Raw genomic sequence first — 16311 nt, forward strand, 5'->3', positions numbered from 1 at the left:
GGTTCAAAGGGCAGCACTTCCGCCACACCAGGAAGTGCTGCCGGATGAACGTCATCAGCCACCTGGAGCACATCTGGGCAGGAATAAAAGGGGCCGCCTCCTTACAGTTAGTGAGCCAGAGTCGGGAGTGGGAGGACAAAGTTCCCAGGAGGAGAGGAAAGGCGGCCAAGGACTAAGAAAGAGTTTATTTTGGGGTGATTATTGCTTTGTGCATTGTGTGCTGTGTGGAACTGTGTTTATTTAATGTTTAATAAACGTGTGCTTTTTATAAAGAAGTGGTTTCCGACTGGTGGTGTCCGGGAAAGTCTCACAATATATATATACAGGGCACAAGGCAGGAACCAATCCCGGGCAGGGTGCCAACCCACCGCAGGACTATATATATATATATATATATATATATATACATATACATATTCATATATATATACACATAGTCATGATAGTCATGTCTCGCTTAATGACGGCATATGGTTTCAACGAGATCAAGCTGATGTACATTAAGGGGTTGGGCTGTGCCTCTGTGTCTAATGTCATTTTGGATTTAAGGCGCCGTGTCTACCACAGTGCAGTCCACGCGCAGCACACAGAAAAACCAGGCTTCTCGCTAGCAGAACATGATTGCCATGATTACATTTCAAGTGTACACATGATCTGACATAACCTAATCTAAACTAACCTAAGCTCACGTAACCTAACCTAACATCTGCATAATACATAAGTCACATAAAATTACAATAATTATTGAAATACAATAATAATACTGTAATATGACTGCTTTTAATGGCATTTTGATGCTATTCAATATCATTTATTGTATCTGTATGGAAGGCCCATTGTTAAAATGCGACGTCGCTAGCTGGGACATGATTAACTGAGTTATGACTGTATATACAGTCATGGCCAAAGGTTTTGAGAATGGCACAAATATTAATTTTCACAAAGTTTGCTGCCTCAGTTTTTATGATGGCAATTTGCATCGACTCCAGAATGTTCTGAAGAGTGATCAGCTGAACTGCAATTCCTTGCAAAGTCCCTCTTTGCCATGAAAATGAACTTAATCCCAACAAACCCATTTCCATTGCTGTTGTGAAGAAGGCTTCAGGGTGCCCAAGAAAGTCCAGAAAGCACCAGGACCGTCTCCTAAAGTTGGTTCAGCTGCGGGCACCACCAGTGCAGAGTTTGCTCAGGAATGGCAGCGGGCAGGTGTGAGTGAGGCGAAGACTTTAGGAGGATGGCCTGGTGGACGTCAAAAAGAGCAGCAAAGCAGCCAAGAAAAACATCAGAGACAGACTGATATTCTGCAAAAGGTACAGGGACTGGACTGCCGAGGACTGCTAGGGTCAAGACATTTACTCTGATGAGTCCCCTTTGGGGCGTCCAGAGAAGAAAAGGTGAGCGGCACTACCATCAGTCCTGTGTCATGCCAACAGTAAAGCATCCTGAGACCATTCATGTGTAGGGTTGCTTCTCAGCCAAAGGAGTGCAGGGCTCACTCACAAGTTTGCCAAAGAACACAGACATGAATAAAGAAAGGGACCAAAACATCCTCCGAGAGCAACTTCTCCCAGCCATCCAAGAACAGTTTGGTGACCAACAATGAACAATCCAGCATGATGGAGCACTGGGCCATAAGGCAAAAGTGAGAACTAAGTGGCTGGGGGAACAAAACATCAACTCCCCAGCCCTTAATCCCATTGAGAACTTGTTGTCAATCCTCAAGAGGCGGGTGGACAAACAAAAACCCACCAATAATGAACAACTCCAAGCATTGATGATGCAAGAATGGGCTGCCATCAGTCAGGATTGGGCCCAGAAGTTGATGGACAGACAGCACGGCAGGGTGAATTGTCTTGAAAAAGAAATATTGACTCTTTGCATAAATGTAATGTAATTGTCAATCAAAGCCTTTGAAACTTATGAAATGCTTGTAATTCAACTTCAGTATGCCATAGAAACATCTTACAAAAAGATCTAAAAACACTGAAGCAGCAAACTTTGTGAAAACCAACACTGGTGTCATTTTCAAAACTTCAGGCCATGACTCTGTGGTAGAGTTAAATAGGTGGGAGTAGGGAGCATTTGCTGTGTTTGTGCTGGACAAACGTGGGGAAGGAATGAAGCGTGATACTGCCGTCAATGTTTGTTCCGTCGGCTTCCTTAGATAGGAGAAGGAGAGAATCCCAGAGGACCACTGAGGTCACTTCCGATTTGATCCCAACCGGGCCTAGTAATATATAACCCAGAGTTCCAGCAGAAGTTGCCGTTCATTCACAGACAATTCTCTGAGGAGCTACAATCTTTAAACGACCTGGACACTGCAATTAGACAGGGTATCCTGTGGGACTAGATACATAGATAGATAGATAGATAGACAGATAGATAGATAGATAGATAGATAGATAGATAGATAGATAGATAGATAGATAGATAGATAGATAGATAGATAGATAGATAGATAGATAGATAGATAGATAGATAGATAGATAGACTAAGCATCCTCCAATAAGCCTAATCCTATCCGTCATCGTCTTGTCCTTTGTGTTCATTTACAATATACAGGTGCTGGTCATAAAATTAGAATATCATGACAAAGTTGATTTATTTCAGTAATTCCATTCAAAAAGTGAAACATTACACACAGACTGATGTATTTCAAATGTTTATTTCTTTTAATGTTGATGATTATAACTGACAACTAATGAAAATCCCAAATTCAGTATCTCGGAAAATTAGAATATTGTGAAAAGGTTCAATATTGAAGACACCTGGTGTCACACTCTAATCAGCTAATTAACTCAAAACACCTGCAAAAGCCTTTAAATGGTCTCTCAGTCTAGTTCTGTAGGCTACACAATCATGGGGAAGACTGCTGACTGGACAGTTGCCCAAAAGACGACCATTGACACCTTGCACAAGGAGGACGGCAAGACACAAAAGGTCATTGCTAAAGAGGCTGGCTGTTCACAGAGCTCTGTGTCCAAGCACATTAACAGAGAGGCAAAGGGAAGGACAAGATGTGGTAGAAAAAAGTGTACAAGCAATAGGGATAACCGCACCCTGGAGAGGATTGTGAAACAAAACCCATTCACAAAGAGTGGACTGCAGCTGAAGTCAGTGCTTCAAGAACCGCCACGCACAGACGTATGCAAGACATGGGTTTCAGCTGTCGCATTCCTTGTGTCAAGCCACTCTTGAACAAGAGACAGCGTCAGAAGCGTCTCGCCTTTGGACTGCTGCTGAGTGGTCCAAAGTTATGTTCTCTGATGAAAGTAAATTTTGCATTTCCTTTGGAAATCAAAGTCTTAGAGTCTGGAGGAAGAGAGCAGAGGCACAGAATCCACGTTGCGTGAGGTCCAGTGTAAAGTTTCCACAGTCAGTGATGGTTTGGGGTGCCATGTCATCTGCTGGTGTTGGTCCATTGTGTTTTCTGAGGTCCAAGGTCAACACAGCCGTCTAGCAGGACGTTTTAGAGCACTTCATGCTTCTTGCTGCTGACGAACTTTATGGAGATGCAGATTTCATTTTCCAACAGGACCTGGCACCTGCACACAGTGTCAAAGCTACCAGTACCTGGTTTAAGGACCATGGTATCCCTGTTCTTGATTGGCCAGCAAACTCACCTGACCTTAACCCCATAGAAAATCTATGGGGTATTGTGAAGAGGAAGATGCAATACGCCAGACCCAACAATTCAGAAGAGCTGAAGGCCACTATCAGAGCAACATGGGCTCTCATAACACCTGAGCAGTGCCACAGACTGATCGACTCCATGCCACGCCGCATTGCTGCAGTAATCCAGGCCAAAGGAGCCCCAACTAAATATTGAGTGCTGTACATGCTCATACTTTTCATGTTCATACCTTTGAGTTGGCCAACATTTCTAAAAATCCTTTTTTTGCATTGGTCTTAATTGATATTCTAATTTTCCGAGATACTGAATTTGGGACTTTCATTAGTTGTCAGTTATAATCATCAACATGAAAAGAAATAAACATTTGAAATACATCAGTCTGTGTGTAATGAATGAATCTAATATACAAGTTTCACTTTTTGAATGGAATTACTGAAATAAATCAACTTTGTCATGATATTCTAATTTTATGACCAGCACCTGTACAGTTCGTGTTGGGCTGCAGCAGTGCGCATCTGCATCAAGCTATACGGCCAAAACACTGTGTCTTTTTCCTTCTTTATTTGTCATCATGGAGATGACCTTTAACTTGTCTCCTTTACAATACATAGGTGCATACTCTTTGTTATATCACAATATTTGATTGGCTTAATCAGCAACCTTAAAACTGTGAAGAGAAGCTGTCCAGAATCTGCTGGTTCATTTACTAGTCCACTCTCGACAAGAGGATTTTTGAAAATGAACCCACATCTTGTTATAAATATGATGTTAAGGTGAGTCTATCTAGAAACTAGTGCCCCCTGCTGGACACACAACGACTTTGAAGTGGATGGACCACAGAAGCAGACCACCATGCTGGGTGCCACCCCTGTCACTGGGACTGCATGCCCCGCAGCGTCCAGATGTGCAACGCTGATAAGAAACCTGAGCAGACAGACTTCGAGACTGCCATGGCTGCCAGCCCTGCACTTAGTAAATAGTGATATGAAGGTGGTGAATACTTAGGACTTATTTGTAATGAATTTGGACCTGTTTACACTTTGCCATTAAAGAGTCTCTTTGTATTGATACCAGAGTCAAGTGAAATCCACTGGGATTCAATGTTGCATGATAATAAACTCTGAAAACTTGTGAATATTTCTTATTGGCACTGAGAATATATAGATCTATTATAGTGGGGTGCTGAGCAGAAATTTGGAAAAACATGGGAGGTCGCCATGGAAGAAGTCACGCTAGCTCCGATTCAAATGATTTACCCTGTAATTGTAGACTAATGGGACAAATTAGAGTCAAATCAATGGCCCACACTCCTAATCTGCTGATGGACTGGAGACGTGAAGCTGCAGTGAGTCGATACAATTATCATCAGTCTGAACTCCCCTAAAGGGTTAATGGTGGAGCCTTACCTGTACCAGGTGATGGCAGGTTCAGGGTAACCTGTGGCCCTGCAAACGAACGTCACCGTCTCCTGCCGCTCTGCTGTCGCATTGAAGGACCTCTGAGCCACGGACAGAATTGGAGGCACTGAAACATAAGAAGATAAAAAATAAGAAATATGGAGTCACTGGAAAGGCCTGGCGGTCGGCGGCACCGTATGTATGTGCTGAAGCACCCTGGGTGAGTAGAAGCGCTTGATTATTCCTCTCAGTCTGCTTTTCAGATCGATAAGAAAAGCTGTACATACAGCAGTTTCTTCTTTCGGTGTTTCTCCAAAGATCTCCCCTCAAAAGTTAAACACATAAAGTGTGAGGCTTGATCAATGCCTAAATAAACGGAGTGAGGAGAGCCTGGCATCGGAATGAAGGAGGAGAGTTCAGCCTTTGGGCCCAGAAGGAACATTTAGGATATCATTATTTTAACAAGCCTGACCTTTTTGTTGGAAAAGACACAGTTTAATGGTTACTTGTGGATCACCGATGATTGCCAGCTCTGAAAGTAATGAGACGTGAATGTGGATGAGAGAGTAACATACAATAAGCGGAGTGGAGGCTAAAGAGCTGCACTGGGATCTGGGAAGTTGCCGGTTCATGATCTCGTTACTGCTAGAATGAAATTGGGCCCTTAACTGGAAAATTGCTCAGGGGCGCTGTACAGTGTCTATGGATCACCCTCCTGACTCATCTTGGGTAAGCATAAACAGACATGGGGGCAGGTTGGTGGGAAAGGTAATGCAATTCAGTGGAGAACTGATGTGTCTGCTTGGAGGTCAGACCACAATGTGCCGCTGTGTCCTGGCACACAAAGAACAAACAGGGAACTGCCAATACGGTGTAACAGCCCACTTCAAGACCCGCGTACTACACAAACCAGGAGCGACGGACACGCGCCGGTCAGTTTAAAAGCATGCGAAATTCAGTAAAGGGGCTCCCCACAGACATAACACAGGGGAGTGGGACATTGTACACAGTTCACTATACCATTTCTTTACTCCTGTTCTTTTCTCTACAACGCTTAAAACATTTGATTCATTCCATGTGCCACATAAATGCGCACAAACGTTGTACAGTATGTGATAAGCTAAAGTAGACCACCATTCAGTGTGTACTCCTCTTGGTCTTGGTCTAATCCCTCCAAAACTTTGTAATGGTGCACGATTACAGCAACGCGTTACCTTCACATCTGACTGAAGCTACCACTTTTACAATATCTGCTACAGGGTGAAATTATATTTATAACCACAACTCTTATTATTCCTACTAATTACCTGTTTCAATTCAAAACAATACAGTTTCATGTCAAATTGTGTTTTACAATAACGATAAAACAAAAGCCAAAACCAATTGGTAGGAAAAGGAAGAACTGATCTACAGCAGAAAAAGTTTACTGATGGGCTGAAGGTAACACATTCAGGAGTTAAGGAGCTCCATTGAACTAAGAATATCTATCTATCTATCTATCTATCTATCTATCTATCTATCTATCTATCTATCTATCTATCTATCTATCTATCTATCTATCTATCTATCTATTACATATCACCTTTCATATCCATCTATTATATAGCACCTTTCACATCTATCTATTACATAGCACCTTTCACATCTATCTATCTATCTATCTATCTATCTATCTATCTATCTATCTATCTATCTATCTATCTATCTATCTATCTATCTATCTATCTATCTATCTATCTATCTATCTATTATATAGCGCCTTTCACATCTATCTATTATATAGCACCTTTCACATCTATCTATCTATCTATCTATCTATCTATCTATCTATCTATCTATCTATCTATTATATAGCGCCTTTCACATGTATCTATTACATATCACCTTTCATATCTATCTATTATATAGCACCTTTCACATCTATCTATCTATCTATCTATCTATCTATCTATCTATCTATCTATCTATCTATCTATCTATCTATCTATCTATCTGTTATATAGCGCCTTTCACATCTATCTATTATATAGCACCTTTCACATCTATCTATCTATCTATCTATCTATCTATCTATCTATCTATCTATCTATCTATCATATAGTGCCTTTCTTATCTATCTATCTATCTATCTATCTATCTATCTATCTATCTATCTATCTATCTATCTATCTATCTATCTATCTATCTATCTATCTAGTTCACTTACTTGACTAGAAAATCTATGGGGTATTGTGAAGAGGAAGATGCAATACACCAGACCCAACAATTCAGAAGAGCTGAAGGCCACTATCAGAGCAACATGGGCTCTCATACCACCTGAGCAGTGCCACAGACTGATCGACTCCATGCCACGCCGCATTGCTGCAGTAATCCAGGCCAAAGGAGCCCCAACTAAATATTGAGTGCTGTACATGCTCTTACTTTTCATGTTTATACCTTTCAGTTGGCCAACATTTCTAAAAATCCTTTTTTTGCATTGGTCTTAATTGATATTCTAATTTTGCGAGATACTGAATTTGGGACTTTCATTAGCTGTCAGTTGTAATCATCAACATTAAAAGAAATAAACATTTGAAATACATCAGTCTGTGTGTAATGAATGAAGTTTCAGTTTTTGAATGGAATTACTGAAATAAATCAACTTTGTCATGATATTCTAATTTTATGACCAGCACCTGTATTTTATATATATATATATATATATATATATATATATATATATATATATATATATATATAGTCACACAAGAGGGTCTGAATAATAGAAGTACCACACCAGACCAAGGGTGGCGAGCTGCACTAATTCTCTCTCTCTCAGTCCTCTGCAGACCATCCACAGGAAGTCCCATTAGGTACCGCTGCCATTGAAGACGTCACTTCAGGTCCTGAAGATGCCATTTCTAGGTCCAGCTCTATTGATGAAGGCACTTCCAGTCCCCGATGACATCACTTCTGGTTCCAGTTTCCAATTACATCACTTCCTTTACTGGCCTTTAAAGCTGCCATCTTGCCTCTATACCATCAGTTCCATTTTGAATTCCAATCTATGCACATCAATGGCATAACTTATACCCTTTTGCAGCCAGGGAATAATATATGGGTGGCTGCCCCAAAACTTTTTTTGACTTTTTGTCTACCTATTGTGACTATTTATATACATATATATTCATTGCATTCATAGTCTGAGTCCCGACCTGAAGTGTGTGGGTGGTTATCTACCAGGTAATGCTTGTGGTTGGTCTGCCATTCGGCTTCAGGACAACTCTGTGAATGCCCTTGAGTGGCCCAGCCAGAGCCCAGACTTGAATCCGATTGAACATCTCTGGAGAGATCTTAAAATGGCTGTGCACCGACGCTTCCCATCCAACCTGATGGAGCTTGAGAGGTGCTGCAAAGAGGAATGGGTGAAACTGGCCAAGGATAGGTGTGCCAAGCTTGTGGCATCATATTCAACAAGACTTGAGGCTGGAATTGCTGTCAAAGGGGCATCGACAAAGTATTGAGCAAAGGCTGTGAATACTTATGTACATGGGATTTCTCAGTTTTTTTATTTTTAATAAATTTGCAAAAACCTCAAGTAAACTTTTTTCACGTTGTCATTATGGGGTGTTGTGTGCAGAATTCTGAGGAAAAAAATGAATTGAATCCATTTTGGAATAAGGCTGTAACATAACAAAATGTGGAAAAAGTGATGCGCTGTGAATACTTTCCGGATGCACTGTAGATAGATAGATAGATAGATAGATAGATAGATAGATAGATAGATAGATAGATAGATAGATAGATAGATAGATAGACAGATAGACAGATAGATAGATAGATAGATAGATAGATAGATAGATAGATAGATAGATAGATAGATAGATAGATAGATAGATAGATAGATAGATAGATAGATAGATACTTTATTAATCCCCAAGGGGAAATTCACATACTCCAGCAGCAGCATACTGATAAAAACAATATTAATAAAAGAGTGATAAAAATGCAGTGCAAGTTAAAAAATGCAAGGTGGAGAGTGCAAGGCAGGTATAACAGACAATAACTTTGTATAATGTTAACGTTTACCCCCCCGGGTGGAATTGAAGAGTCGCATAGTTTGGGGGAGGAACGATCTCCTCAGTCTGTCAGTGGAGCAGGACGGTGACAGCAGTCTGTCGCTGAAGCTGCTCCTCTGTCTGGAGATGATCCTGTTCAGTGGAAGCAGTGGATTATCCATGATTGACAGGAGTCTGCTCAGCGCCCGTCACTCTGCCACAGATGTCAAGCTGTCCAGCTCCATGCCAACAATAGAGCCTGCCTTCCTCACCAGTTTGTCCAGGTGTACAATTCATAATAAAATTTAGCAATCTAACTAACTAACTAACTAACTAACTAACTAACTAACTAACTAACTAACTAACTAACTAACTAACTAACTAAAGCATTAACTGATTGATTACATTAATGGGCACAATGATTAACTAATTGGTTAATTAACCCACGTAAGGTCAGCAGGAATTAATACTTGCAATAAACAGACAGGAAAGATCATTAGATAAATAAGAAAGATAAAGAATAACATCTGCTGAAATATTGATCTCCCTCAGAAATACCTACAGAAGCCGAGAGAGGATGTACAATATCGTAATTTTTTAAAATTGTCTCCTCGAGATAACAGACTAATTTTATCAAGATCTAGAGAAAATGAACTTTATTTACTCGAGATAATGAACTCATTTTATCTCGATCTTGAGATAACAAAACTTAACGTTTGCACCTGGCATGGCTCGCTTAGATTGCGACGCCTATACAGCTGAAGCCTTGCTAACCGTCTTCTTAAATGACGCACACTAACGTTGTTAGGCATAAAGATATTTCAGCCTGTGTCAGCCCTCAATTGAACAAAAATGTGACGCGCTGCTCAGTATAGTTCTGCTCTTCTGCCATTTCAAACAGGACGTGGCTTCAATAAGCTAAACATTAAACGTCAGATACAATTATTTCATCATTTCGAGAAAACAAGATCTTTTGTTTTACCGAGATCTCAATAAAATTATTCCTGTTATGTCGAGAAAACAAAGTTCATTTTCTCAAGATCTCGATAAAAGTAGTCCATTATCTCGAGGAAACAATTTAAAAAAATTAACGATATTGCACATCCTCTCTCGACTTCCGTAAATACCCAATGCCTTTATTCCCTACAATTATTTTCTTTTTTATCATTTCACTTTATATAGTATTTTTATACAACTATGAAAGACGCTTCTATAATAAGCCAAAAAATTCTGATTGTGTTGCAGGCCTCTTTCAAGGTTATTTTAATCTGAGCTAATGAGTAACAAAAATGCAAAGTAGCCCACTTTATATTTGCTCAAAGGACTGGCTGAAGCCCAATTAATTTATAATATTAGAATGAGAAAGCAAAGCGTATTTCAGCTCTGGTCGGGTCCCTCTCTCTGTCCCACGAAGGACTAGACCGCGCACCCGTATGTCGTGTCTGAGTCTCGAACGCCAGTGCTCCTTCACGAGTGTCTGAACGAGAACCACAAGCAAAGCGGCCATGGCTACCATTGAGATAAAAAAGGAGCTGAGAAACATGGGATCGTCTGATAGTTAGGTCAAAGGATCAGGTGGTGCGTTCCAGAGGGAGACAAGCGTCTCCTTAATTAGTGGGCCTTCTCCAGTGATCATGGCAGCCATATTAACCCACTGTCTGCTCCTTGCTATGTGGCACACTGCTAAGTTGGATCTTGTCTGAGACTCCACTCTTTTTTTAGGCCTGATTATTTATATTAAAGCATTACATTTACAAAAAAAACAAAAAAAAACAACAAAAAACGAGGCCCCAGGTAAGCAGGCCGATTAGGGTCACCACGGGGTACACTGCCTCTTGTCATTGTGTCTCAGTATTTGACCAGCTGGTTAAAGAGAGTGGGCAGTACCTGTCTTAACAGGAAGATTCCAGTGACATTCCTGCATTAAGGGTGCGTGGAGACTAGAGGGGGGCTGAGATCACCCAACCCCAGACATGACCTAACAGACATCGGTCTAGTTAATATAAAGATGTTTTATTATACCTTCCACAAAGGTTCCAGAAATGCAATAAACCCTAATCCTTCCACCCTGACTTGTTTCTTTCTCCTCCTCTCCACCTCCCAGGCAAGCTTTGTCCACTTCCACCCGACTCTGACTCACCTAGATCATGTTGAGCGGCTTCTTTTATCCCAGACCCAAAGAGTACTTCTGGTGCTAGAGCATCGCCCGATGGAATCACTAACAGGACAAACTGAAGTCCCATAAAGCGGGCATGAGGAATCCCTGTAGCAGTCCCCAGTGAACCTGACATGGCTGCTCTTGAGGACTCCAATATCCAGTGTGCCTTGCGGATATCTGCAGAGGTACAACCACCCAAGGAAGCTGCCTTCAATTGTGTTGGGGGAGCCTGTGGTCCTGCCGGGTTGTCTCCCCCCTGTCTTTCCATTATGCTGCCCTTCTGCCTGCATAATCCCAGCCAGGATGTCAGTGTACCCAATTTGGCATTGGCATCTTTGCCTTATTTTTTGGCCTGGCATAGGGCTGGCCTCCCATCCGCTTAAGGAACTGTGCTCCAACTTGGCCAGGATGTCCTTGTGTGTCGACCATCACAGGTGTTATGGGCTTCCCTTAGTAATTTAACTTTAAAAGTTCATAACAACCCTCATTAGGCAACATGCAGTTTGTAAATGATTTTTGATTCGTGAGCATGAAGTAACTGATACAGCGGCGCTCAACTTTAGTACATGCATGATGTTGTCAGCATCTTTCATTTTGCAAGTAGATGTTAACCGTGCTCTCCATGGGACTTTCAGGAAACACTATGACATACCTTGGGTCTCTAGTGACCCAGTATATACTGTATATATATATATACATACATATATACGGGATGTTCAAAAACTTTCCGCACTTTTTTCTAACTCTATTAAGAATTTAAAAAACAAATTGCATCACTCTTCTACATAGTCACCTTCCTTTGTGATGCAATTTTTCCAAGCGTCCTAGCTTTTTAATGCCCAATTTCTACTCCTCCCGCTTTCATAGTTATATACTGTACCTACAGTGCATCCGGAAAGTATTGACAGCGCATCACTATTTGCACATTTTGTTATGTTACAGCCTTATTCCAAAATGGATTAAATTCATTTTTTTTCCTCAGAATTCTACACACAACACCACATAATGACAACGTGAAAAAAGTTTACTTGAGATTTTTGCAAATTTATTAAAAATAAAAAAATTGAGAAAGCACATGTACATAAGTATTCACAGCCTTTGCCATGAAGCTCAAAATTGAGCTCAGGTGCATCCTGTTTCCCCTGATCATCCTTGAGATGTTTCTGCAGCTTCATTGGAGTCCACCTGTGGTAAATTCAGTTGATTGGACATGATTTGGAAAGGCACACACCTGTCTATATAAGGTCCCAAAGTTGACAGTTCATGTCAGAGCACAAACCAAGCATGAAGTCAAAGGAATTGTCTGTAGACCTCCGAGACAGGATTGTCTCGAGGCACAAATCTGGGGAAGGTTACAGAAACATTTCTGCTGCTTTGAAGGTCCCAATGAGCACAGTGGCCTCCATCATCCATAAGTGGAAGAAGTTCAAAACCACCAGGATTCTTCCTAGAGCTGGCCGGCCATCTAAACTGAGCGATCAGGGGAGAAGGGCCTTAGTCAGGGAGGTGACCAAGAACACAATGGTCACTCTGTCAGAGCTCCAGAGGTCCTCTGTGGAGAGAGGAGAACCTTCCAGAAGGACAACCATCTCTGCAGCAATCCACCAATCAGGCTTGTATGGTAGAGTGGCCAGACGGAAGCCACTCCTTAGCAAAAGGCACATGGCAGCCCGCCTGGAGTTTGCTAAAAGGCACCTGAAGGACTCTCAGACCATGAGAAAGAAAATTCTCTGGTCTGATGAGACAAAGATTGAACTCTTTGGTGTGAATGCCAGGCGTCACGTTTGGAGGAAACCAGGCACCGCTCATCACCAGGCCAATACCATCCCTGCAGTGAAGCATGGTGGTGGCAGCATCATGCTGTGGGGATGTTTTTCAGCAGCAGGAACTGGGAGACTAGTCAGGATAAAGGGAAAGATGACTGCAGCAATGTACAGAGACATCGTGGATGAAAACCTGAGACTGGGGCGACAGTTCATCTTTCAGCAGGACAATGACCCTAAGCACACAGCCAAGATATCAAAGGAGTGGCTTCAGGACAACTCTGTGGATGTCCTTGAGTGGCCCCGCAAGAGCCCAGACTTGAATCCGATTGAACATCTCTGGAGAGATCTTAAAATGGCTGTGCACCGACGCTTCCCATCCAGCCTGATGGAGCTTGAGAGGTGCTGCAAAGAGGAATGGGCGAAACTGGCCAAGGATAGGTATGCCAGGCTTGTGGCATGATATTCAACAAGACTTGAGGCTGGAATTGCTGCCAAAGGTGCATCGACAAAGTATTGAGCAAAGGCTGTGAATACTTATGTACATGGGATTTCTCAGTTTTTTTATTTTTAATAAACTTACAAAAACCTCAAGTAAACTTTTTTCATGTTGTCATTATGGGGTGTTGTGTGTAGAATTCTGAGGAAAAAAATGAATTTAATCCATTTTGGAATAAGGCTGTGACATAACAAAATGTGGAAAAAGTGATGCGCTGTGAATACTTTCTGGATGCACTGTAGATAGATAGATAGATAGATAGATAGATAGATAGATAGATAGATAGATAGATAGATAGATAGATAGATAGATAGATAGATAGATAGATAGATAGATAGATAGATAGATAGATACTTTATTAATCCCAATGGGAAATTATATTATTATTAAATTATTATATCCTAACTACATGATCATGGGGGTCTGCTGGAGGCAATCCCAGCCAATACAGGGCACAAGGCAGGACGCATTATATTGTACTAGCCAACCCACGGTGTACCATACGCCGCATAATCAGGCTGCTTTTTTAATGATTTTTAAGCACAGGGAAAAAATTAACATTTGAAAAATCCGGAGGAGAGGGGAAGGATGCCCATTACGCCCCATCCGTCATGCTAGTCTGCTGATTTCTTGTTCAGTAACCTGTGAGTAGTGATGGGCAGGGTGAAGCCTCACGAAGCATCAACACGTTTGAAGCAATTGTGTCGGAAATCGTATCGAAGCTTCGAAGCATTTGACACTCACCTCTCTCGTGACACCTCCTGAACATTTTCATTAACGTTACAGAAACTTATGATACACTTCAATGACGTCTGTTAAAAGTTGTATTGCTTTTATTTTTTCGTAGCTACAGACTGACAACGAAGAGAAGGGTTCGTCAGCAGCTTGTAGTGTGTGATGTCTAAAAAATATAAATATAACTAACGCCGACAGGCAGAATGCACTATACGATAGCAAGAGTTAAACAAAATAAGACGCCTCACCTCATGCATTCCCGGCTCTTTCAATTAGTATTTACTTTTGCACTGTATCATTATAATCGCTCCTGTTATTAGTATTATAATTAACCCTGATCTTTTCTTGAGATCACATTTAATAGCCTTAAATGTTTTCTTTGCTCTGTCATAATTAAAACGGAGTAGACAGAAAATAAAGGTTTATCCCTGTACTTTGCCATGATATAGGTAAGCACATTTGAGAAAGAAAATGTGAAATCCTTAAATCACAGATGTCATTATTCGATCAAGTATTAAAATCTGCAGTGCTTCGAAAGCTCGACACAGTGTCGAAACCTGAGTATCGAGCGGCCCATCATTACCTGTGAGTCACGTAGAGTTTTCGTTGTTGTTTGCAATTCTGGCCGCTTTTCGCGTACTGAGTTGTTCGGGAGTCACAGTTGAGAAACAGTTTTTTAATGTCTTTTAAGCACAGGGGAAAAAATGAACATGTGGCCCAGTGCATTCTTTAACTGCCTTGTGGCGCTGTAGTAGTATGGCTGCTTTGCAGTAAGGAGACAGTGGAAGATTGTGGGTTCGCTTCCCGGTTCCTCCCTGTGTGGATAGCAAATTATCCGCGACAAACAAACTGTTTTACACGCTGCAAACCAATCCGCGCCACTTTTTCAATGTTTTTTAAGCAGAGGGAAAAAAATGAACATTTGCAAAATCCGTAACGCTGCTTTCAGTAAGTACAATGCACATGCGTTTAATTTGTCAGCCACTTTTTGCCAGCCGTCTTTTCTGGTTTGGGCTGCTTTTGCAGTGTTACCTCTTGTGTATATTATATCTTGAAATCCTTTGAGTTGCTAATTAACTAACTAACACCCACCCACTCAGCTTGTGTGAAAAAAATGCGCCCGTTCTTTCATCATTTTGTTGCAGCCTATCAAAGATTTGCTGATTATGTTTTGTAGACTCAATATATATTGGCTTTTCACTCGGATTATTACATCCTGCTAGACTAATCTGCTACACGGCTGCGTTTGAAAAACTGACTTATCCCGGATGAGTTTCACCGGCATTAATGATTAGGAATCTGGTTGGAACAAAACCCTGCAGCCACAGGGGTTCACCAGGACCAAGTTTGGCAAACACTGCTGAACACAGACGAAACCGACTCAGGTGAGGAGTTGGGGCGGGCAAAGTAGTTGCAGCTATTGATTATTCAGTGTTGTTTGCCTGGGTGTCTGATCTGCTCAACAGGATTATAAATAAAAGGAAAACAATGTGAAGGCAATGTCACAGGTGATCCTGTGGTATAGCGGGTCCACAGCTCCCCTTCAAAAGCCCATTTTTAAATAAATAATCATCGCATTCACAGTGTAGCGAGGGGCGTGGAAGTGTGGCTGAAACGGTTTCAGGGTAGACCCGTGCTTCGGGCATTTCTCCCCTGTGCTATACACATTTTCTTTTATGCTTTTCTCTACTGGTATTACTATTCATGTAATAAATATCTATCTATCTATCTATCTATCTATCTATCTATCTATCTATCTATCTATCTATCTATCTATCTATCTATCTATCTATCTATCTATCTATCTATTATATAGTGTCTTTCATATCTATCTATCCATCTATCTATCTATCTATCTATCTATCTATCTATCTATCTATCTATCTATCTATCTATCTATCTATCTATCTATCTATTATATAGTGCCTTTCATCTATCTATCTATCTATCTATCTATCTATCTATCTATCTATCTATCTATCTATCTATCTATCTATCTATCTATCTATCTATCTATCTATCTATCTATCTATCTATTATATAGTGCCTTTCATCTATCTATCTATCTATCTATCTATCTATCTATCT

General features: G+C 41.0%; 1 protein-coding gene across 3 annotated transcripts in view; it reads right to left on the reverse strand.

The window, feature by feature from the left end:
• The window catches only part of LOC114651263 (neural cell adhesion molecule 2-like), a 1104951-nt gene that overhangs the window by 426829 nt on the left and 661811 nt on the right, over nt 1-16311 (reverse strand). For all 3 annotated transcript variants that reach the window (XM_051927215.1, XM_051927216.1, XM_051927217.1), the window contains exon 6: nt 5041-5158. In XM_051927215.1, coding sequence (XP_051783175.1) covers nt 5041-5158 — 118 coding nt within the window. The remainder of the gene's footprint in view (nt 1-5040; nt 5159-16311) is intronic.

The sequence above is a fragment of the Erpetoichthys calabaricus genome, chromosome 4 (assembly GCF_900747795.2).
Source record: "Erpetoichthys calabaricus chromosome 4, fErpCal1.3, whole genome shotgun sequence".
Taxonomy (NCBI): domain Eukaryota; kingdom Metazoa; phylum Chordata; class Cladistia; order Polypteriformes; family Polypteridae; genus Erpetoichthys; species Erpetoichthys calabaricus.